The 26022-nt window shown below is 33.9% G+C and overlaps 1 protein-coding gene across 1 annotated transcript; it reads right to left on the bottom strand.

Annotated features, from left to right (window-relative positions):
- Positions 1-3660: 3660 nt before the first annotated feature.
- LOC120068009 (probable serine/threonine protein kinase IRE) lies at positions 3661-21781 on the bottom strand. Its single transcript, XM_039019668.1, has 17 exons — positions 21395-21781; positions 21173-21240; positions 20866-21042; positions 19372-20739; positions 18839-19011; positions 18377-18626; positions 17421-17513; positions 17190-17330; positions 16872-16964; positions 9103-9304; positions 8917-9002; positions 8153-8241; positions 6770-6821; positions 6618-6674; positions 6366-6530; positions 5558-5638; positions 3661-4048 (listed from the first exon to the last, which is right to left on the bottom strand). The coding sequence occupies exons 1-17, from the start codon at positions 21729-21731 to the stop codon at positions 3959-3961; spliced, it is 3522 nt and encodes a 1173-aa protein (XP_038875596.1). The 5' UTR covers positions 21732-21781; the 3' UTR covers positions 3661-3958.
- Between the last annotated feature and the right edge of the window lie 4241 nt (positions 21782-26022).

The following is a 26022-nucleotide window of genomic DNA, read 5'->3' as shown; positions in this document are numbered from 1 at the left end:
CCTACAAAGCGGCCATATTCGTAGTGTCACCAGGATAAGGCACCCAGCCTTATCCATATACTACAAACCATTTAGGTTATCACTTAAACATGATCCACCTGTATGTCTCCACATATATGTTTAAGTTACAACGATAACCTTGGATGTTAGTTTATTGGTTTGTGGTTAATGCAACTAAAATATCACATATTTCAAAGACAAAATGAATAAAATATCATATATTATTAATCACATACAAGTTTTTTAGTACAAGGTTTACAAACTATAGGACCCTACGAGATTTAGGGCATCAACCCTAACAGAAACATCGTCTTTAAACATGCATGGAAGCATTTACTCACAATTCTTCCAGACCTCTTAAAAGAAAAGCCTACAACCCTATTTTTGACATGGTGTGCTAAGATGTAAAAGAACATGGCAACCATTCTTCTACGCTTACATTTTTTGTACCTCGTAGTTCTCCACTAACCCTAAGAATCATACATAATTTATTGAATGTATATCTGTCCGTTCTTATCTGATTAACACAACTCATGTCATTCTCCTAAACCAACGATTGAAGATGACACATTTGATACATAGCCCTAGTGAAAAGAGGATCATATTCCTTCCTTAGAGAGAAAACTATCTGATGGGCACAGAGGGCAACACACATTGTAGGAATTTCAAGAAGAAGAGCTCTCAAACCAAGGTGTACATACTAAGGGGAAGGGCAAATTGTGTACAAAACTAGGTGGAGCCCATGTAGTTAATCCATTGTAATCAAATTAACACTTTAGGTGGGATCAATATGATTGTAGCGATGGAAGTAATCGCCACACATGGGCCCCACAAGTAGTTTATGTTTATGGGATTGACTAAACAATCATAAAGGTAAACGTGTGAGCCACCATTCATTAATTGGATTGCAAGCCTTAAACTTGTAATTTAACCCTAATTAACTTAATGTTACATCAACTTTTATGCCCACAATTTTTTTCTTTATAGAGGAGGTTGAGGGGTCACAAATTATGTACTTTTGCTTGGGACATTTTTACCCCTAAATTGACAAGTTGATTATGTGTCAATTTTGACCAGATGAAAAAAGAAAGAGTGAAAGAGTTGACACATTGCATTTTTCAAGCATGATGTATATATTTCCATACATTTGGAAAATATTTCACAATTCTAGATTTTTTTTTTCTTTGTAAACAAAGGTTGGTTTAGGCATTTTGCTGCTTTGTAGAAATCTGTTCATATTTATAGAAACATTTTATTAAAGGCAATTTTTTCCAACTTATCTTAGTCTTAAAACATATCTCACTTACTCTAATACTTTTGAAAAGGACTTTTTTATTTTACGTTTAATTTTCATTTTTTAAGACACCAAGTGGTTTCATCTTTGAACTTTTAAAATAGACTTTTTAGTTTCAAATTTTAAAGAATGGGTTTAAAAGGCCAGCAAATTTTTTTGATATTTTTAGATCAAAAATTAATTTTAAAAAACTATCTATTTCCCCAAAAAATTTACCGAGATTTCCTTCTAGAGCGAGATCCTCAAGCATTTTTTAACAAACTGTCTTCCTAGCGATGCTCACTAGATTCAGCCCACATTTCTAGCGAGATTTCCTTCTAGAGCGAGATCTCCATCACAAAATTAGCGAGATTTTCTTCTAGAGCGAGATCCTCAAGCATTTCTTTAACAAACTGTCTTCTTCGTAGCGATGCTCACGAGATTCAACCCACATTTCTAGCGAGATTCCCTTTTAGAGCGAGATCCCCATCACAAAATTAGCGAGATTTCTTTCTAGAGCGAGATCCTCATCACAAAGTTAGCTTCACCCACTTAACTTCCTTGTCGAGGGTTGAAGTTTCGACTTATATATGTCAAAACTTCAACCTTCGACAACCTAATATACAAAATTAGCGAGATTCCCTTCTAGAGCGAGATCCTCATCACAAAATTAGCGAGATTTCCTTTTCCTTGTCGAGGGTTGAAGTTTCGACTTATGTATGTCGAAACTTCAACCCTCAACAACCCTAATATACATATTGTTTCCAAGTTTTTCTTTGTTTGTCGAGTTCTCAACGTTCGACCTCTACATTAATCGAATCCTCAACCTTCGACTTCTAGCCTCGAACTCCCAAAACAACAATATTTCTCTAATAAGTTTCAAAACAACAATATTTCTCTAATAAATTTTTGAAAACAACAATATTAATATTAAAGGTCCAAGTTACATCATTAATTTGTTAAAATTAAAATAAAAGTAATTATCAAAATAGTTTCCCTTAAGCTAAGGGAATAAGATAAACAGTTTAGAGAATAAAATTGATATTTTAAATGTTTGGGACTAAAATAAAATAAAGGTTAGTTTAGGACCAGACTAAGATTATAACTTTTATTTTTAAGGCTAAATTAGAGAAAATATCCTTAAATGTCTACTTTTTAGATTGAGTCTTTCCCTTAAATTTTTATTTTAGGTTTAACCTTAATTTTTGCGTAGTCAACCAGCCCTATAATTCCTTATCATTATTATTTGAAAATTAAGATCCATTTGATAATTATTTGATTTTTTGTTTTTGTTTTTTAAAATTACACCTATTCCATCCACGTTTCTTATAATGATTTGTTTTTTCTTAAATACAATGGTTGAATTCTTAGCCAAATTTAAAAAACAAAAACAACTTTTTGAAAACTATTTCTTTTCCAAAATTTTACTTGATTTGTTAAACTATTGGCGAAAAGTAAATAATAAATGAAGAAATTTGGAGATAGAAATAGTGTCCATAGACTTAATTTTCTAAAACAAAAATAAAAAACAAGATGGTTACCAAATCTAAACTTCTCTAAAATTGTTCTTCACCACTTTTAAATTTTGTGTACCCAACACCATAGTGTTTTGAATCTAAAAGAAACTTCCTTCGAATTATACACATATTTTTTTTCATCTTTCGAGTCTAATTGTTGTCAACCATTTGGAGATTACTTTTCTAAGGTATACTGAAAACTATTTTCATGTTTCAATTACTTTTTATACGTTTAGCTTTCATCATTCTTATATATATATTGTAGTTACTTTATTTTATATATTTTTATTAAGTTTACCCATTAGTGTATCAGTTGCTCATCTTAAACATTGATCTTACCAGTTGCAACTTCCGTAGAAAAAACATGATTTTCTGTTTTAATTATTGTACATACTTCAGTTGCATAATAGATGGAAAATCAATAAATGAATGACAGCCTTTATAACATATATTGAGAAAGATTTATATCATAGGGTTTTTATTTTATTTGCTTAACCTCTATTTTTAGTTTAATTCTAAATAAATTCAAAGTCAATCTCAACATGGTTTCTAAATCGTTTATAAACTACAGGCTTCGGTACTGGAATGAAGAGTTCATTTCTGTCGATATCCAACCTCGTCGAGGTGCAATATTATAACGCACCCACAAGGTTGTGATATTCCGATGGCGGGTTGTCTAACGGATCACTGTCGTTAAGAGAAATTGGAGAACCTACCATCATTGGAGTATGTATAGATAATAGACTTGCATTCAAACATTGTGTAACACTTAACCACAATTCCAGAAATTGATTATCAACAGTCCATTGGATAAAATCCTTCAAACAGCATATTAAGAAAATGTAACATCTAACATCATGAAAATACACTTCAGAGTTGCACTTGAGTCATGAAAATACACGTCTCCCCAATTTTAAACTAAAAAACATATATATATATACATATATTTACAGAATTCTGAAAATGAAATATAATAATTTTAATGTACATTCTTACAAAAATAGCTACATAAATGTGTGGGCTCCTGACAGTAATAATATAAGGGTTAAAAAGCCTCACTACAGCTGAGCTATGCAATAAAACAAAACAAGTTTAAAAGTTATGCCAAGCTTTCTTCATCGTTACCAGTTGATGAAGCAGCCAAAGATGGCATGTAATTAAATCAGCTTCAAGGAATGGATGGTTTTGATACATCTGGTGAGTTTTGACTGCTCTTCACAACCAAATCATAATTGATGGAAGCCAGTTGAGATAAATTCTGCAAAACAATGAAAGTTGTTGCTGGATCATAACAATATAATGATAGAAAGTAAGATTTATACCCAAATTTCTATCTTCTTTCTTTTCTACTCGTAATCCTTTGACTTTTGGTCCTTGTTTAAGTTAGTACCTTTGCTTCTAAATAGTTATCAAAATTTATAGAAGTTTCTCATTTGATTTTAGATATAAAGAGGTAAACTGAAAATAAAACTCATCAATTTCTTGCTGCTTCAAAAGAAAACTAACTTACGAAATTGAATCACTGTAAAAACTTGAGATAAAAAATAAATGAAAGAACAAGAACTTAGAAGTGGTAGATTATAAAACTAAAACTATAGTAAAGGAAAATTATTGACAAAAAGAAAGCAAAAGAAAAAAAGAACTCTACCTTATTAACCAAGTAAAAGAATTTAAAAACTCCATGATAAAATTCCAGAAATGAGTTAAAAACTTGTCCTTTATCCAAATTCATCGACCTTATCAACTTTTACTTTAAAATTTCTCTTATTTCTCTTCAACTCCGAAGATTGAAAAATATTTGAAACAGTACAATTCATTTATATATTTTGCAGCTAAGCTCTGTACTTTTGGGAACCCAATCACCAAACAAGCAAAGAATTGAAGCCTTCGTTTCAAAAAGATCCAAAAGACATCAAGTTTATTAAAGGGTAGTTTGAACCAAAACCTCTTAATAAACTGATGACGAAAGACGTGTCCGGGATTTTTTTCCTTATTTTTATCTAATACCTATTTACTGATTTTTCTCTGCTTACTAATCTATTTACAAAAATGTGTTTTTTTTTTTTTTTTCTAAAAGACTAATAACTACCAAAACCCAAAGAAATATCTAAAGATGTTTGCACAACAAAATAAGGCATATACCCTCTTGAAATAACAGAAGGTAATAGGTTTTTTCCTTGAGATCACAAGTATTTAACTATCACATACACAGTCAAAGACAAGAGAAGCATATAAACTTTTAAAGGAATTAAAAGAAAGATCAACTTAACAAAAAAACAAAAACAAAAGTTCAAATGAAGCCTAAACAGGGACTAACCTAACGAACAAGAACCTCAGTTTTAGATTTATATGTGAGAAAAACCTTAAAAGACAAAAAATATACTATATCATTCATGAACCTATTACATAACGACTTAAAACGCAGTAAAATCAGGAATTCAAGACATTAGGGATTTCTATCAACAGTAATTTAAAAGTGGAATTTCTATAAACGTCAATTAGAAGGGAAATAAACTATGACAACAGCTGAATTTCTAAGAGACCATTTGGATTCATTTGTTTCTTCGCATTCTAAAGATGCATCTATTATTGTTTTTAACAAAGTATTCTAAAAGTTTATATACCTTGAGTAAGTACATTTCCAACATTAGTGAGAATATTGGATTTTCTATAAATCACAATTATTCTGTTCACTACTTTGAATGAAATATACCGTGCAAATATCTTCCATGGAAAAAAGAGAATTTCTAGTCCCAGCACGCCTTACCTTGAAAGAGAAATTGCTGAACGAGTACTTCACAGAAAGGGCTGATGTACAGAAGTCAGCCAAACTACCACATTCGTCTCCCTGTATCACATTGACAGCCAATCAATCAAAATGGAGGATATAACAATCTCAAAGTCCCAAGGCTTTATATAGATTTAAAAGGGAGAGAAAATAAAAAGTACGAGCATCCACTTCCAATTTAAACATTGCAATGCCTCGTAGATTTAAAGCTATTTGTCCGTACTTTGTGCACGATATCAAAAAGCTTAATTGAAACCTACAGTCACGTCATACAACAGCCAGTTGACATATACTGAACTAGATCCTCTATGATGAATATTTTCCACCATGAACATCCGCTTTTGTTTCAATATAGATAGGGTAGTTCTCAATTCTATTTACTTTAAATCCAAGTGGACTGGTGAAAAGGGGGAGAAGAATATGATTAAGAGATTCATACAACCATGAATGATGTGCATTTTTTTTATTCTTAACTGTTGATCCAGGGATTTTAATATGGGTAAGTATCATTAGTCAAATATGACATCTGTGCGTCCATGCAATTTTATTACACGATCATTGGTTGCCACCAAACAAAGATGGGGATTTTCTTTTTCTTAGATCATGAGATCTAATTGGCGATAGATAGCCTAAACTATGCTATTACAATTACTCATATGTTTTATTGACATTGTAGCAATTCTTATTGAGGATCCGATTGATAAATACCAGAGAAAAGGTAACAGAAATGATTAAGTTTATTAAAAGCATACGTTCACGGCAGGCAAACTATTATATGCAAGCTTACGTCTTCATCTTGTAGGTTACTAAATGAACTACTGCTGCAAGTATCGGTCAAATCATGATCATCAAAGTCACTTCCACCATTAAAATCCTCGTCTTCTGGATTCCATATATAACGGCTCATGAAATAACTTGTATCCTGTGGCTCTGCTGATGGTATAAACATGGCCTGTAGTAAAAAATTAGAACTTTCTTTCAGGTTCATAAATTTAAATGACTACGTCAACCAATTGTTTCGTGCAACAATGATGAATACCTTCTGCCTTGCAAGTGTTTCCCAGTTAATATCTTTAAAGAAAGGATGCTCCTTCACCTGACAGAAGAATACGGTTCCAATATTTCATTTCATTTCATAAATCATAATTACCTAGCAAAACTACTGCTTTTTGCCAGAAATTACACAATTACCTCTCTGGCTCCAGTAGCTCCCAGTCTTTGAACTGAATTTTCAGTCAGCAATCTGAAACATAATGCATTAGCATTCATAGAAAACATAATCTATGCACTCTTATCATTCTTGAGATAGACATAAACTCAATTTCTTTCATCAATTGCAGAAAACGGTAGATAGATTGTGGTACTTGGTTCGAATGGAGGTTGATACTCTATGTTAATCACCTCAATCTTAATTAACAACTACAATCTATCCAAATTCAGGCTTGACACTACCATAACTGATTGTCCAAATGTGTTAAGTTATCCAAGGTCAAATCTGATACGTTCCAATTGATTGGCATCCATCTATCTCATTAGCTAATAGTACAAAAACAATATTATAAAGAAATTAAATATATGTATATAAACATATATATTAGAGGATCAATAGGACAGTGGATTCAAGACCACTTAATCCTAGTTGAACGTTGACTAGGATAGACGAGTTGAGTTGACTACAACTTGGCTCATATCTACTACAATATGTCGACACAAAATATTAACAACGAAAGAACTAATAATTTATTACAAAAGGGGTTCACAAATATGACTTTAATTAGTTTTGATATAAAATAAATAAATTGCATTTTATATCATGGTCAACATTTGCTAGGAGGGTTCTAAGATGGATTGATCTAGTAAACTATCCTATGTCTGAATATGTGCGACATCAAACTTCCTTCGACGGGATTATCTCCCTCAGTTTGTCCTTTATGCACACGAATCCAGAAGATCAGATTCATATTTTCTTTCACTGTCCATGTTCATATCATTGCTGGAGTACCTTTTTCTCGATCAATTTAATATGAACTGGGTTATTGGTGAGGATTAAAAGCCAATTAATCGCCATCTCCTTCGTGTCCGTCTCTTCCCAGAAAAAGAAGATTCGATTATTACTTCCAAAGCAACTCTTTCAAAGATTTGGTTGGAAAGAAATCAAAGAATTTTTTAAGATAAGTTCTTAGATCATTTTTTATTCATCAAGATCAAAGCTTCCCATTATTATTCCTTATCTAAACTTTTCTATAACTATTATCAAAATGATATTCGGAGTAATTGTGGGGCTTATTCTTAATGTCCATCTTTAGCTTGCCCTCTTCTTTTTCTTTTTTTTCATATTATCTTTCTTAGTCTACAATTTGTAGATTTTGGATTCTTGTACTCTCTCTTTTTTGTTTCTTGTTATAAAAATAGAAGAGATAAAATCAAACAACCATTTGAGACTGAAAATAAACTGAAAGAGGTAAATTTTGATATAGTGTTATAACAGAAAAGGTTTCTTTTGATATGGTGTTATAACAGAAAAGGTTTCTTTTGATATGGTGTTATAACAGAAAAGGTTTCAATGAATCTTACTTGTCAATCAAATCTTGGGCTTCATAACTCATCTCCTCAGGCACTTTGGGCCATGGTATGTCTCTGTTAATGATATTATCAAAAATTTGCTGCAATGTCAATAACTCCCTTGGTCAATCACAATGTTGGGCAGTTATCCAATGCAATACCAATGAAACAAAAGCTACAATGCCCTGTATTAAACTTTCAAATCCCAATTGCACCAACCAGATATGCTATCAAATAGTGCACTTAATATTTTGTGCATTATTTCTACATATCTTAGAAGCATTGATTAGATAGGAAAAAATTGACTCTTCCTTTAAAGCACTGTCATGTAATCATAATATAAAATAGACCTTACGTCTTCCTGAAATAAGCTATAATTGCAGTCCAAGAGGAACTTTCTCAGCACAAACAAGATAAGAATTGATTCTTTTTTTTATTTTTTTAAAAGAAAAAAGATAAGAATAGATTTATACATGAAATTAAGGGGCAAGATGTTAATTGCTAGTGTTTAAGATCTGTTAGAATGACAGAGTCGGTATAAAAATAAATAGGAAAAAAAACTTGAGGTATGTAATAAAAATACTAAAGTTATGTTCACTAATGTTTTTTTAGAATTGCAATTGAAATGAAGAACATTTCTATTGTTTAGGTTGTCTGCATTCATTCCTAATTAAATTGAACTTAGAAGAAAAATTACGCATTCTAAAATATGGTCAGCCTTGTACACTGCATGTGTCATTCATTACATAGTTAAGAATACTAGTAGCAAATTCAACCTGTGGATTTTCTGCATTGAACGGCGGTATTCCTACAAGCATCTCAAAAAGAATCACTCCAACAGACCACCAATCCGCAGTTACACCTGCAGGAAACAAGACAAAAATAATTACGTAATAAGGCTTCATTGAGAATAATTCACAATAGTTCTTGTAAGAAGGATACTACGCCTATTGGTTACAGACCATGTCCCATGCCCAGAAGTATCTCAGGAGCCAAATAATCTGGAGTACCAACTACTGAGTGCTTTTGTCTCTGTTCTCTTTTTGACAAAGATTGAGATGTTGGTCCACTGTCTCCAAGTGAAGCAGTTCCACTGATTGATGGACCTGAGAAATCATCTGTACTATTGATAAGACCAATCTTGGAGAGCCCAAAATCTGTCAACTGTAACAAAAAGGAGAAGAGGTTTCTAAGAGGTAACAAGCAAAAACAGTTGCAACGTTTCTCAAGAAGTTTGAAGCGAGATTAAAAAAAATAAAAATTAACAAAAAACAAAAAAACACACACACACTATAAAAATGTGTGTACGTGGAGGAGGGAGGCGGGGCATTAGAAATAGCATCCTTGGAAAGAGAATTCACTCAATATGCGACATAAAAACCTATTAAAGAATCAACAGTTTCTTCCTTGACTACCAAACAAAATAAGTATTCAAACATTCCACTTCCACATATTCCTTAAGATGATCGTTGTAGCAGTGATGTTCTTAATGCACTAACCGTACAGTAATAAGAGATTCCTGATCTTTCTCATTCCTTCATAATCTACAAGTCCAATAATAACTATACCAAAAAGTTTTACATTGTATTAATGATCCTTACAATACAAATACAAACCCAACATTATAATCCGAGGAACCAAACAAACAAGAAAAGCAAGGAAAGTATTTTAAAGAAGTACGAAATTAGACCTTTTGTTTAATATTTAAATTTTTTTTTATCTACACAGGCGATATTTGGCATCTTCATACCAACTTCTTCTGCTTTAGTGCTAGAACTATATTACTTGGGGGATTAGAATTAGAAAAGAAATAGGGAGAAACGATACATCAATGCACCCAAAACCTGTAGTAGCTTACATAAAAAGTAACTCTAATCAGCTTAAATAGAAAAGGGATAAATACGGCGGAAGCCAAAAATAAATATAGACTCCCATATATTCTCTAAACAAATCCTACTATTCCTCTCATCCCACAGCACTCGTATGATGGCTTTAACCCCACATTCATATAAACAACCTTTACCTTATTCTTAAAAGATTCCTGGCAGCTTATCTGAAGGATATATAAATAAGTTTTTGCAGCAGCTACAAGCTAGATTTCAACAAAATGCACCTCTGAAAGCACAGTTCTAGTAGAATCTTCTGAGGTATATACTGATATCTTAAGGACCAAAGTGTTGGGGTTGATGGCCTAAATCTCTTAGAGTCCTATAGTTTATAATTTTATTATACAAACGTTTATTTATTTAATAAAATATGAGATGTTTTATTTGACATTTAGTAGCATTAAACCCACAAACCAATAAACTAACATCCAAGGTTATCATCTGTAACTTAAACATATAGGGAGATCATGTTTAAGTGATAACCTAAATGGTTTGTAGTAGATGGTTGGATACCTTATCTTGGTGACACTACGAATACAACCCGCTTCGTAGGTATTACAATTGTTGTAAAGTACTATAAATGATCTGATCCTGATCATTCATGTGGAGACATGTGAGCAAAGGTATTCTATACAAACGAGTTTGTATAAGACCAGACCACAAAATGATTAGTCTCATTATATAACGCTGTTCATAATAGAGACTTACATTTCACCAGAATGACCATATGTGACATGACCTGAATCCTGAGTGAATTGTGACTTTCTGTCTATGAAGGTGGTCCTTTGATTTGAATGGGTGAGAGTGGTCAGATCGCCGACTCAATAAGCTTACAATTTTGGGATTCGTCCTAGAAACCCAGCTACACAAGACGGAATTCACTCCTTCCCTGACTTCGGGTAAGTAGATAAATTGTTCCCTTAAGAACTGATTTCGGGGTTTGAACAATGTGGCGTTACACTCTCTCCTAGCCCAAGAGGGGTTTGATCATAGTTGGACTGACTTATTGTTCATTAAAGATATCGGTGGTATTTAAGGAGTTAGATGTAACTACAGGGGCAAAACGGTAATTTTGGCCTAGTTGTACTTACGAGCAATTTGTGAAAGGTCATCGCTTTGTTGACTAGTTATATCCAGTGGACACAGTAATATATCTATAGTGCGAAGAGTGCAGTTGTCGGCCTTTAGTAGAGTGTCCGACAGTAAATGGATATTGAAAATTTTAATTAAAGAAGTTTAATTAATTATTCAAGTATCACTAGAGCTTCAATCTATAGGTCCATGAGGTCGTCTCTGTAGCTCAACCGGGATTTAATGAGAATCAAATTTTGATTAATTTGAATTGATCAAATTAAGTGAGGGTATTAATTATATAATTTAATTATATATGATATAATTATTATAATGTATTTGATACATTATAATATAAAATTTAGTTGAGAGGAAATAAATATTTGAATATGATTCAAACATTAATCATGTGAATTGGATTCATATAATTGAATTTAATATAAATGAGATTCATATTAAATACCATTGATGAGAGAATTAAAACTATAGGTTATATTGTATATGATACAATATTAAACCATATGTTATATGTTATATATATATATATATATAATAAGTTAGTTATTATATATATGTATATAATGGTTTTGGTTTTAAATTAAAATTAATTTATTAATTATATTAACTTTAAATTTTAAATTTTAGGGAGTGAAATAACTTCCTTTCCCTGATCTCTCTCAACTCATGTAACTAGTGGGAGGTTACATGAGATTTTTCTGGTGGTTTTCTTTTTTACTGGATAAAGGACACATAGATTGACCCAGAAGGATTCCCTGTAATTTCCCAAAAAAATCTCCTAGACTCTTTCCCTCTCAAAAATAATAAAATATAGAAGATTTCTTGTGGTTAGAGATGTCCACGGGACGAGGCGGGGATGGGGAAGCCTTCCTCGTCCACCGTGCCCATCATCACTAAGTCCATTCCCGTCCGCGAATTTCCCTGGGGAATAGTGGGGGGATTCTCCATGGGGATTCTAAAGGGATCGAGTTCCCCGCGGGGAAAAATTTCTCGCCTTTATTTTTTCTCTAACATTTTTTTTTAATTTCAATTAAATATATTTTTTTTTATAATATTCTTTAAACATTTCAATGGAATTTTCATTTAAATGAAATATTATCAATTTTTACTAATTAAAAAATAATGCACATACAATTTAAAAAATATAATTAAAATGCTAAATTCTCATAATTGTAAAAATTCAAATTAACATTTAGAGCATCCTAACTATATTATAACATCTAAAGAATTAAAATAATAAAAATCTTGAACTTAATAATTAAAATATCTATAATTATCTTAATAAAGTCTACAATATTATATGAATATTATATATATTATATATATATATAATATATATATATATATAAAATTTATAATTTATACAAAGCCGGGACGGGACAGGAAAATGGGGCGGGTCGAGGTCGAGATCGGAGACGGGGAATATATTCCCCGTCCCTAGCTCCGAATTGTAATGGGGGAAAAAAATTCTCCACTCGCTCCCCATTCCCGTGCATTCGGGGATTCCGCCTCGTTCAGGGCGGGTCCCCACGGCCTGATCCGTAGATTTTTTGGGAACATCTCTACTTGTGGTGGTGTCCATAGTTCGAGGGTTTCGAGTTCGTGCCAGTACGTGGCCATCAGATATCGTGATTATTCGTGACTGATTTGGAGAAGAAAATTCGTGAAGAAGATCAGATCTTCAAAGGTAAGGGTTTCTAAGCCCTAATTCCAATTTCCTTTTCTATGTTGGCATGATGTAAATTTAGTTTTTGTATAATTTTCGTTCTATAATTTTGCATTCTTTAAAAAAAAAAAAAAAAAAAAATTGGGACAATGTTTCCGCTCAAGGTCTTCACAGGTTCCTTCAATTGGTATTAGAGTGTGATTTTGGTCCCGATTTTTTTTTTTTTTTAATTTCCAGAATTGAATTACAGTAATGGTGGGTTTTTCATTCTGTGCTCATATGATGAATGTGTATAGAATGTAAATGGTTTATAATTATTGGATGTTTCGAGATTGGTCATTTAGATTTACAGCTTTAATTTACAAAATTGGTTTGTAAGGGCCCGTATTTTGGGCATATAAATTGTGATCGAGTCTGTATTTGTCTGTGTTGAGTCGCTCATGATGTTCCCGGTGAAGTTCTAAAGAAAACAAGACTCAATTCGGTGAATTTCCGATGAAGATCGCAGTTGTACAGTGTTAATTGTACCGCAGCGTTGCAACGCTACGATGAGGAAGAATGCTTTGTTCTTGCTGTAGCATTGAAATGCTAGGCATAGCGTTGCAACACTCCAAGACGGAAAGAAAAAATTGGATCTCGTCCGATTCGGTTCATGACTCGATTGGTTCGCATCCGGTTCGGTTGGTTCAAGCATTTTGGTTCGATTCGGGTACTAGGCAGCTCGATTCGAACGATTCGATTCACTAGTCTCGAAGATAATCTTTATATGCTAAGACCATTAGTAATTAAAGCCCTCTTGAACACTGAAATGTTTAAAACTGTGGTAACTCAAAATAAAATACTTAAAATTTCTCCTAAAGAAAATGTCTGTCTTTGGCACTAAGGTTAGGACACATCAATCTCAATAGAATTGAGAAATTGGTTAAGAATTGACTTCTAAGCGAGTTAGAAGAAAGTTATTTACCTGTGTGTGAGACTATTTTGAAGGCAAAATGACTAGAAGATCTTTTATTGGAAAAGGTCACAGGGCCAAAGAATCCTTGGAACTAATACATTCAGACCTTTATGGTCCAATGAATGTTAAGACAAGAGGAGAATTTAAGTACTACATCACTTTTACTGATGATTATTCAAGATATGAGTATGTTTATTTAATGCAACAGAAGTTTAAAGATAGCTTCTGAGATTGTGCATCGAAGGGACGTGATCGTTACAAACGTGGGAAGTATATAAAGCGGAAATATTATCTCATCCAAGAGATTGTGCATCGAGGGGATGTGATCGACACACAGATAGCTTCGGAGCACAATGTTGTTGATCCATTTACAAAGGCCCTCACAGCTAAGGTGTTTGAGGGTCATCTGCAAGGTATGGATCCATAGGACAAGCCATATTTAATCTAGGGCAAGTGGGAGATTTTGTATTGCATACTAGTTCATTACTTTTTGTACTTGTATATTAGTATGACTTGTATATTATACACCCCACTAGCTTCAGGTTAAGTAAGAGATTGTTGAGGTTGATGTCCTAAATGTCCTGTAGTTTGTAATTGTATTATACAAACATTTTATTTATTTAATAAAATATGAGATGTTTTATTTGACATTTAGTAGCATTAAACCCACAAACTAATAAACTAACATCTAAGGTTATCATTTGTAGCTTAAACATATATATAGAGACATATAGGTAGAGACATGTGAGCCGGGTATTCTACACAAAGGAGTTTGTATAAGATCAGACCATGAAATGACTAGTCTCATTATATAACGTAGTTCATAATAGAGATTTACATTTCACCATGATGACCATAAATGAAATGACATGAATCCTGAGTGATTTGTGAACTCCTACATATGAAGGTGGTCTTTGATTTTTATGGTTGAGAGTAACCAGATCACCGACTCAATAAACCTACCCTTTTGAGGATTCGTCTGATTAAGGAACTAGGAACACAGCTACCCAAGACAAAATTCACTTCTTCTCCGACGTCGGGTAAGTAAAAAAATTGCTCCCTTAAGGACTGATTTTGGAACTTGAACAATATGGCATCACACCCTATCCTAACCCGAGAGGGTTTTAGCCATAGTTGGATTATGACTTATTGTTTATTAAAGGGATCAGTGGTACTTAAGGAATTAGATGTAACTATAGAAGCAAAACAGTAATTTTGGTCTAACTATACTTACGAGCAATTTCTAAAAGGTCATCACACTATTGACTAATTATATCCAATGAACATAGAAATATATCTGTAGTGCGAAGAGCACAACTATCGGTCTTTAGTGGAATAACCGATAGTTAATGGATGTTAAATAATTAATTAGTTATTCAAGTACCATTGGAGCTTCAATCTACAGGTCCATGAGGTCCCCTCTATAGTTCAACCGGAATTTAATGAAAATCAATTTTTGATTAATTTGAATTGTTCAAATTAAGTGAGTGAATTAATTATATGTGATATAATTAATTTAATTTGTATATATTATATAATTACTATAATGTATTTAATACATTATAATATAAAATTTAGTTGAGAGAAAATAAGTATTTGAATATAATTCAAATATTAATTATGTGAATTGGATTGATGTAATTGTATTTAATATAAATGGGATTTATATTAAATACCATTGATGAAAGAACTAAAACTATAGGTTATATTATATATGATACAATATTAAACCATAAGTTATATGTTATATCATATATAACATATAATTGTTTTTTTTTTACAATATCTCCTTGTAATCTCGTAGTTTGTAAACTCTATATAAACATATTGTTATTAGTAAAATAAGTATTATTTTATAAGCATATACTCAATCCAATAAATTAAGATTCGAGGTTATTTCATGTAATTTAAACAAGTATGTAGAGACATACAGGTGGATCTTGTTTAAATGATAACTTAAATGGTCTGTAGTTGATGGATAAAGTTTGGTATCTTATTCTGGTGACACTATGGATATGGCCCGCTTTGTAGGTGTTACAAGTGTTGTAAAGTGTTACAAATAATCTATATATATATATATATATATATATGATAAGTTATTATAAATATGTATATTAATGTTTTGATTTTAAATTAAAATTAATTTATTAATTATATTAATTTTGAATTTTAGGGAGGGAAATAACTTCTCTCTCCTGATCTCTCTCACCTCACATAACTAGTGGGAGGTTACATGAGATTTTTTCTGTGGTTTTCTTTTTTACAAAAGAAAGGACGCGGATATTGACCTAGAAGGATTCTCTATAATTTCCCAAAAAATCTCCCACTCTTTCCCTCTCAAAAATTACTTTCCCTCTCTTCCAAAATTCACAGAGCCCACACAACTCCTGCGATTCTCATTCCAAGAGCACACAGAAGGTTTCTTGTGGTGGTGTCCATAGTCGAGGGTTTCGAGTTCGTGTCAGTACGTGCCATCAGAGATCGTGATTGTTCGTGACTTATTTGGAGAAGGAAATTTGTGAAGAAGATCAGATTTTCAAAGGTAAGGGTTTCTAAGCCCTAATTCCTATTTTCTTTTCTATGTTGGCATGTTGTAAATTTAGTTTTTGTATAATTTTTGTACTGTAATTTTTCATTTTATAAAAAATAAAAATAAAAATTGAAATATCCATGTTTCCGGTCAGGACCTTCAAAGGTTCCTTCACAAAGACCAAGGAAAGTGACCTTTGTACCCTCTGTCTTTAAAATGGCTGTATTGAGAGAGCTCTTGGGAGGTTTTTCCCATTACACACCCGCCTAAAATCCTGAAATAAATTCTCAATAGAATAAGTGAGAAAGCTTTTCCTTCCCATGAAAAAGAATGCCTCCTAAAATTTGAACATTTGAACAGCCTCGTATTCCAAATTTTTGAAGAGGATAATTTTAAGTCTATAACATAAACAGAATTACTTGCTTAAGATTCAACTTCATAATATAAGAAGTTAAATGCTGCTAGCTCTTGACACTCTTCCCATAAAAGCTAACAGCAGGGACATAATGAATTTATACAGAATATTTCCATAAGAAAAATAATAATATCTACAGGACTAAAATTAGAAAATATTGAAAGAGAAATTAAAACTGAAGCCTTCATACCTTTATGTGACCATCTTGACCAATCAATAAGTTATCTGGCTTTAGGTCTCTGTGAATCACATTTAAGGAGTGTAAATACTCCAAAGCAAGAACCTGAAAAGTATAAAGCCATGCATTAACTAGTTGGTTTTCCGATAATGATGATAATCATAATAATAATAGTAGTAGTAGTAAATTTATTTATTTATTTAAAAAAAGAAAAAGTAATAGCATTTTCTAGTATAGGAAAAGGTAAAGCAGTTTCTCTAAAGCAAGATTTGATAGATTTCTAGTATAGGAAAAGGAAAGGGAAAAGAAAAAGTAATAGCATTTTCTTACAATTTCAGCGATATAAATACGAGCCATATCTTCATCTAAGCACCCTAGGTTTCTCAGTAAGGAATAAATATCACCACCATTTAAGTATTCCATGACCAGATACAGATTTTCCCTACATGTGAAAGAGTAGAAAAAGCGGACCTGTTCATAATCACATTCACAAAAATGAGAAATGAACATTCACACACAATTCTTTTTAGGAAGGAAATAAATTGTTGAAAATCAACTAACCACAAAAGGGTTGCGAACTGAGATAAGGATGTTACGCTCAGCCAAAATACTTTCAACTGCATTCTTGCGAATCATATCAGCCTTCTTTAAAACCTGAAGTATACACAGACAGATTATTTACTCTAAAGTACAGCAAAGAATAAGCCGCACCCACCCCCCCCCCCCCCCCCCATTTAATGAATTTGATAATTTTAACTTTGATACTACAAATATTTTTCCCATGGACTTTAACTGTATATTTACCTGGTTCAATATGTATTTCAACATGTGCAAAGAGACAAAATAAACACAAGGAAAAAAAATGCTATCAGGTCAGATGTATGATCAAACATCAATATCAATGTCTTAAAAGCCAAAAAAGGGTGACAGCACAGATAGTTTCATTACTGACTAGTATGAAGCTGCTCTTAAGAATTAAAGTTCTTTTTCTTTTTTTTTTTTTTTTGGTACATAAAAACATTTTTTTAAAAAATGCAGTTTGCAGACTCAAATAAATCATTTAACAAGATGCTGACTAAAACAATCATAAGTAGGTAAGAAAATGTAAAATACTTGAAACAAAATCATCACAACTATTTAAGTTTAAGTTAACTATTTTTTAAGATATAAAATGATGTGAATGTACTGTGTTTTTAACTTGTTGCATATAAAATGCAACTGAAGTCACGATAAGTAAAGTAAAAAAAAAAATTAGGAGCAGTTTAAAAAAAAAAACATCAGAAAAGCACTTTCAATGGCTATGAAAAACAATTTTCATAAGCACGGCTAAACAAATGACTCAAACTTTACCCATAATAAGCCTAGTCTGGCATAGTATGGAAACCAGTATAGCACATCAGCATGTAAATCACCACGTTAGTCATGTTGGTGTGATATTTGTTACAGAACTTCTGGAGGAAGTTGTGCATATTCCTTTCTTCATTTATCATCCATCTAACAGTTGTTAAAATACTGACCTTTATTGCAAACAAGTCTCCAGTTGCTCTTTTTCTGGCAAGAAAAACTCGGCCATATGCCCCTCTACTAATTGGTTTAATTATTTCAAAATCTTCAATAGATGTTCGATCTTTTGAGCATGTATTAACAGGACTTGCACGCAAACTACGAACAGTATCATCTTCCACCGAACTCTCTTCATCAACCATGCCATGTGAAGAGTCTACTTTATCATCTTCAATTTGCCCACAAAGATGCACATATTTCTCCCTGTAAATGCAGAAATATCAGGATGTAACCATAGAAATAGATGTGACTATTGTGAGTAATATCAATCACTAAAGGTCAAAGAAAAAAGATGCAGAGTAGGTCATATTAATGCAAGAATAAAGTAAAAATGGTAACCTACTGACAATTTGTATTTTTACATGAAATAATGTATTGTACAGCAGTTGAATTTTGAAACAAGTAAGTCAACTCACTGCAAGAGCTTCTCTATGCGCCTTCCAAAAGTCTCCACAACAAGGGCATCCACCTTCCTATCCTGGATTGCATATTTAAGGTCCTCTAATCGATCAAGCATGGACTCCAATGCACCGTATCCAGAGTTGTTAACGTTTGCAATGGAACGAACAATATCCAATAATTTGTAAATCTGTTATTCCACATACATATTATTTGAGACATTTAACATGAAAGAGTTCTTGGAAAGTTCTTTTTACAAACTAAGAAAGACTAAAAGTAGTTCTGGATTTTTTATGTGAAATTCCATATTGGTAAGGTGGAATGATAATGACAAGGGGAGTCATTCATTACATATACCAAACTTATAAGAAAATTCACCGAACATAATTTATAGCACAATCTTAGTATAGAGGTTAGAGTTATACCATGCATTTATGAAGTTTGTGCATCCAATTAAAAAAGTGACAAAAATCCTCCATAGTAATACCTTGAAAGCTCAATAAAATTGAAGGAAAAATTGGATATTAGTATGATATAGGGAAAACACTACCTGCTGATAATTTTCAAGTTCAGATATTGTTTTTCGTCCATGCAACAACAATTCAACCTGGCTGGATCTGGGTGTTAAAAGAGGTGATCTTGGTGTTAGAGTCCCAGCTGACGTTGATTTTGTACTGTGATCTGGTGTGAAAATAAATGGTCGATTGTATGATGAATCAGGAAAAACATCCTGACTTTCCATGAAGGAGGAGTTGCCAGTAACAGGGAGGGAATCAAGCAGATCTTCAGAGTTTCGACATGACAAATTGATTCCTCTAGATGACAGCTCAAAAACCTCTTCTTGCATACTTGATGTAGAAACCTTGACAGTATCAAAATTTCCACAGGAAGTATCACTACTTCTTGGTGTACTTTTAGGCGTCCAAGACTCTAGTATCTTTTCAAGAGCTGTAGCAACCCGTACAAGGCGCTCATTCACGGTTAAACCTTTCAAATCACACCTATCGGCAATTGTACATATTCGAGAATGCTCCTCAACATGAATGGTTGGAATTTCAACCTCACAAATTCGACAAATCATCAAATTCTCAAAAGTGGCATTTTGATGATAACCCCATATTCCCCAAGATACCTTTTGTTCTTTAGGAGGTACTTCTGAATGCTCAATATGACTAGATGGGGTATTTAATTGGTTGTTGCTCCCCGTCTTAGCTTCATGTACATGCAATAGTTCAAGTTTATCCTTAGAAGGTGTTCCAGTAGAGTCAGAGTCTTTCCGGTTCTTCGCAGCTGCTGATGGTAGCTTTTTCCAGGATGCCATCCTGTACATGCTTGTAGATGAAGCAACACTTAAGGCAGAGTCCAGCTCAACAGTTCCAGCACTATTACTAAAACTTTGACCTAAATCTTGCTTCACCATGCAACTGACTTGATCCTTACCAACCAACTTTAGCTGCTGCTCACTCTCTTCTTTCACAGTCAATGGATCACCAAAGTCAAGTTGTTCGAGCTGCCTAAGTTTCTCTGGATAAATTCCTAGATCACTAAGTTGATGAAGACCCAAAATGTGATCATCTTCATATCCACTCTCCTTTCTGAACTGAATAAGCCGAGTACATCGTGTCAAGATGAAGAGAAGGCGGGTATGGGCTTGCTTAAGAATCCCTAATGACAGCTCCTGCCGCCGATCATCTAGATTTTGGACAATCCCTTCACCTTTCGTCCAGAATTCTGTAGGTGACATTGTGGCACATTTCCGAGCAACCACCAATACGTCCTCCAAACCCTCTTTTAGTTCAGGCTGAGACTGGTCTGTCTTTTCAAGTATATCTACGAGATCTCCAGCAAAAATGCCCAGTTCGTAATTAACATCATCCTTCAATCTGTCAAATTTTGCTCTGATAGCCACCATGATCTCCTGAAAAGTAAAGCAAGCAAGAGGTAGGTTCATTCAACATAGCTGGATGGAGAGGGAGAGAGAGAGAGAGAGAGAGAGAGAGAGAGCAGCCATTAGCACAAAGGAGATGTAGAAGGAAGCGCATACTTCCAAATGTCCAAATGCCTTAGGTTTCCAAAGTGGAAAAGGGCGAACTCCCTTGGAATTGAGCTCGTGAGAGAAGCTTTTGATATCCGGGGTTCTCTTCTTTCTTCCACTAGTAACACGCAGTATGGCACGGAACCGTGGAGACTGAATTTCCTTTCCAAACGCTACATGATTACCCTAAACAATAAACCCATCGATGAACTACATTCCGTACCTAATCTACCTCATCATTCGTACACATTTTACGACACACAAAATCAGATACAGATACAATAAGACGAAAACAAAACCAAATGTAGATCATTACCTCAAAATCAGGATTCAGAGCTGTCGGATATCTGAACGATTTTGATTGACTCCACAGAACTTTTTTCCCTAACGAAACCCGAATAAATTTTACAAAACAAATAGCCATTGATGGACTAAATGATAACAATCCTCACACTTACATATCCACGCACCAAAACAGAGCCTAAAGAGAAAACAAAACATGCATACGTTAACATTCTACATTCTACAATCTACATACCTTGTTCAGTGGAGGAAACATTTTTTTCGGAATCGTTCCCCACGGTGACATTATTTCTGGAATTATCTCCCAAATTGGAGGGCGTGCCAACAGCAGAGGTCCTTAGCGGCAATGGAGCAGAGCGCGTCCGAATGTGGTTCAACCCAAGAGAGGAGGCCATAATGATAGAGGAATCGTCAGGTTGAAGAGGGCGATCCTCGGGAAGGTGATGTTCATGATCGGAATCAGAGTCTCCGGCAATGGGTATGGAATCGCGGCGAACGGGAATGGGAGGGATCTTGCGGAGCTTGGCGGAGGAGGGAGAGGGATGATGATCGGAGGGAGGTGATTCGGACATGGAGGAGGGAGGAGGTGGTGGCCGGAGAGAAGGGGGGTTTTGCGGTGACGGTTTGTTGAAGATTGAGGAAATGGGGAATTGTCGAGAGGAGAGTGATCGAGTGTGGAGAGAGAGAGGAAATTTCGCGGGAAGGAGAAGGCGTAGGATTGAGACACGTGGAGGAGGATGAATCAGTTCGGTTAAGATTTTGTGTGCTTTTTCAAAAAAAATAATAATAATAATGCTTTTCAGTTTAAAACGTGCTTCCGCTAAGTGACGGAAAGCCGCGTGTGGTTGGATTTTTCCGTTGCCTTCTTCACCCACACATTCTAAATAAATATATAAATAAAATCAAATTTTGCAAAAAAAAAAAAATAATAATAATAATAAATAAACTAAACTAGCTCCAAACTCTATCGTTGTTACAATCACATGCTCGAACTTTCAATATAACAAATAATCAATCTTATAAACTTATGAGGGTATACAATCAAATCATCAATTTTTTCCTAATGTAAAAATCGTTCATGAACTATGAAAATTGTTATAACGTGTAAGGAAGTATATTAAGGTTAAATTTTAGAAAATACTTTTGAACTGTGTACCTTATTTCAATAATGCTACTATGACATTTAAATGTGGCATTAATACTCTTAACCTTTAAAAAAAAATAATTCAAAAATATTCTTTGTCTTGCTAAGGCATTGCCTGTCGAACACCATCGTACTATCGAGCTATATTACTTTTGTTCACATGAGGCTTCAGCAAAAATATAGTTCGTAGAGTTGAACTTGAGTTTATGTAAATTTATACAAATATGGTATGATCTCTAACATTTGATCCATTGGATCTCTCTATTGGGTGTGTACACTTCATTTGGGAGATGAAATGTGTGAATGTTCTTAAAATTGAAGTCTTGAAAGAATGTTTGAGCTTAAAGAGTTTTGATGGTTGATGAATCTTTTCTAAGTTTTTTATGGAGCTTTTAATTTATCTACTCCAAAATAAATGGTAGACTTCTTTATTCATAGAGCTTACATGAGGCAATGTGGGCTTAGACTTGGATGTTTTATGTGCCCAACCCATTGGATTTTGAGTTTGGTTGATCTTTAGGTCATAAGAGCTTTTTTTTTCCTTAATTGAACATGAGCCCAACTATCAGGATCCAATTGAACCAAGTCAATTTATTCATTGCAATGATCATTCACATGGCTTTATCAAGATCCATTAGTTTTTTTTTCCTTCCATTTTAATTTGGGAAACATGTTAACTTGTAATTAGCTCCAAATATAATAATTTGTAATTTCATCATTATTTTGAGAAATGGCATGAGGATTTATGATTGGTCAAAATTTTTCATTCTATAACTTGTTGTTTCCTTTTAAAGAAAAAAAATGGGTGAATCAGATCCAATTTTCTCTTTCTTTTTCCTTCTAACTTTTTTAATTTATTATTATTATGTTTAGATAAAAGAAAAAAGTTTTTTTTTTAAGAAAAAAGGTCATTGTGATAAAAAAAACAAGAAACACTCCTTAACGGTAGGGATGACAAAATTCCCTGCGAGGTCAAGTCTCCAACTTGATCGGAATGGGGAATCCTCAATTTGACCGGGTATGGAGGTCAAACCAAGAATTTAAATCGAGTCCTCGATTGGAGACGGGGAAGGGATCCCCCCGACCTTGAACTCGAACCCGACCCCCTAGCTAATTAACTATCTGTTACTCCTACTCCTAGCTAAACAGACTAAACAATTGAAGTTTGACTATAATAATCGGTAGAAATGCGGCAACTATTAATGCATAATGAAATGCATGGAGAAATAGAGTTGTGGAAGAGATATCACCTAGTCCTTACGTTTGGTCGCAAGTGCAATCCCAGTTCGCTACACTAATGCATCGCATACCTCTCAATGGTCAGTCACATGCTTTATATCTCTATAACGCATGGTTGCATTGAGTATCAGGTTATTCCTATCTCTAGGAACACTGCTTAATTTGCTTAGTGAGTTTCACTACTTACCCTCTCTGGCAGTTGGTTATAGCTACTTCACTCATAGACAAGCATTGAGATAGCCTCGCACTAAATGAACAGGATTGATTCACTATACTCGTGCAATGCACACTTTTCGGTGGTTTGCTACATGTGTCATATCTTGATGTTGCATGATTGAGTATGCAATAACTCTTGTAATCTACATTTAACTAAGCGATGGAAGAAAAAAATGATAAAGTAGAAGAAGATGATGAAAATGATGTTGAAGGAATTAAATAGATGCATTGACTACAAAATGTATTAATGTCTTAAGCCAAAATCTAATACAATACAGAGGTGAGAAGAGAGGTAGAAGGCTAGATTTAGGCAATCTCTTGCTTCCATCTGATGTGTCCCCAGGCTGCCGGTGGTGCAATGGATGGGTGGTGGAGTAGTCTTTCTCAATCTCTATCTCCGGCGAAACTCCGATCGTCAATCGGAGGAAGTTGTGGAAATGAGGAACTCTCAAAGAATTTATGCTCATGTTGTCGTCTATGATCACAAGAATGCTTTAAATTTGGGCTTCAAGGCTTTATTTATTGAGCTCAAATGCCGACAGCTTTGGTAATCCCACTCTGAATCACTGCCATACCTGTCGAGGTAGGTGAAATGTCATTATGATCTTATCTCTTTGATACTCCCAATGTATGCGTTCATGATTGTTTCTTCTGAAGTACCAACGCATTCTACCCACTTTGCAATCATCCTCCTATCATGGTTATCACTGTAGTTGCGACATTTCATGCGACCAACTTATCTTCATTAAGATTAATGCATGCGATCAACTTTGTGATGGTTTGGGATCAATGCATGTGACTGGTTCCCGCGATAACTACAAAATACACATTTTGACGCAAAATAACGCATGATATAGGGTTAGCGAGGATTCTCTGTGCTGATCAACGCTACCTCATTATTCCACATGAATTCTTAGCAAAGTTAACGCATATTCTGCTCCTCAACCCTCATAATTCTAAATAAAAGGCTGCAATAGCTTATATTTCTACAAGCTATCACACCCCCAAATTTAGAATCATGCTTGTCCTCAAGCATGCCTTATATTAAGGAAACTCAAAACTTGCCCTCTGACTCTTCCTTTGCGTTGACCAGCTTCTCAGAATATAATTCACTTGCATTTATAGCCTGGGTGGCAGCACTCTTCTCATGTTGGGGTTGATGCCCTAAATCTCGTAGGGTCCTATAGTTTGTAAACATTGTTGAACAAACTCATTATGTATTTAATAAAATATATGATATTTTATTCATAGTCTATAAAATATATGATATTTTAGTTGCATTAACTACAAATCAATAAACTAACATGTATGTAGAGACATACGGGTGGATCATGTTTAAGTGATAACCTAAATGATCTGTAGTAGATGGATAAGGTTACTTTATCCTAGTGACACTACGAGTATAATCGGCTTTGTAGTCGTTACAATTATTGTAAAGTGCTACAAATGATCTAATTCTGATCATTCATGTATAGACATGCGAGCGGGGATATTCTATACAAAAGAGTTTGTATAAGACGAGACCATGAAATGTTTAGTCTCATTATATAATGTTGTTCATAATAGAGACTTACATTTCACCAGAATGACCATAGGTAACATGACCTGAATCCTGAGTGAGTTGTAAACTCCTGCCTATGAGAGTGGTCCTTTGATTTGCATGAGTGAGAGTGGTCAGATCGCCGACTCAACAAGCCTACCAGTTTGGAGATTCGTCTAATTGGGGAGCTGGGAATAAAGCTACACAAGATGAAATTCACTCATTCCTCAAGGTAGGGGTAAGTAGATAATTGCTTCCTTAAGTGCTGATTCCAAGTCTTGAACAATGTGGCGTCACACCCTCTCCTGGCCCGAGAGGGGTTTAGTCATAGTGGAACTATGATCTATTGTTCATTAGAGGGATCAGTGGTACTTAAGGAGCTAGATGTAACTACAAGGGCAAATGTCACACCTCTCTCCCAGACTATTCTCTTAGCCTAGGCAAGGACATGACTGCAGCAATTATCAACCCTTTTATGACACTTACTGCCTACTAATCCTATTTAAGAAATCTGATAACAACATACAATTTCAAACACAGCGGTCTACCACTATGGCCAAACAAACATTAAACATAAAACAATTTACTAAATTTACAACATAAGTCTCATGAGTCCCAACTTCCAAACTTAGTCCCTATATGCAATAACAACATGAGTACAAATATTTACAGTAACCACCTAGCTGATAGGTTACTAGAATCCTTGACTTTACGTGGCAGAGCA

This window comes from Benincasa hispida, chromosome 12 (assembly GCF_009727055.1).
Source record: "Benincasa hispida cultivar B227 chromosome 12, ASM972705v1, whole genome shotgun sequence".
Lineage (NCBI taxonomy): Eukaryota > Viridiplantae > Streptophyta > Magnoliopsida > Cucurbitales > Cucurbitaceae > Benincasa > Benincasa hispida.
The sequence above is the reverse complement of the archived record's forward strand: the minus strand, read 5'-3'. Positions and strand labels throughout refer to the sequence as shown.

Coding starts and splice junctions, on each gene's coding strand:
- LOC120068009 (XM_039019668.1), bottom strand. CDS start 21,731: ATGTCCGAATCACCTCCCTCCGATCATCATCCCTCTCCCTCCTCCGCC. Junction 6,675..6,769: donor GAGCTACTGGAGCCAGAGAG/GTAATTGTGTAA, acceptor TTCTTCTGTCAG/GTGAAGGAGCATCCTTTCTT. Junction 4,049..5,557: donor TCAGCAATTTCTCTTTCAAG/GTAAGGCGTGCT, acceptor ATTGTTTTGCAG/AATTTATCTCAACTGGCTTC.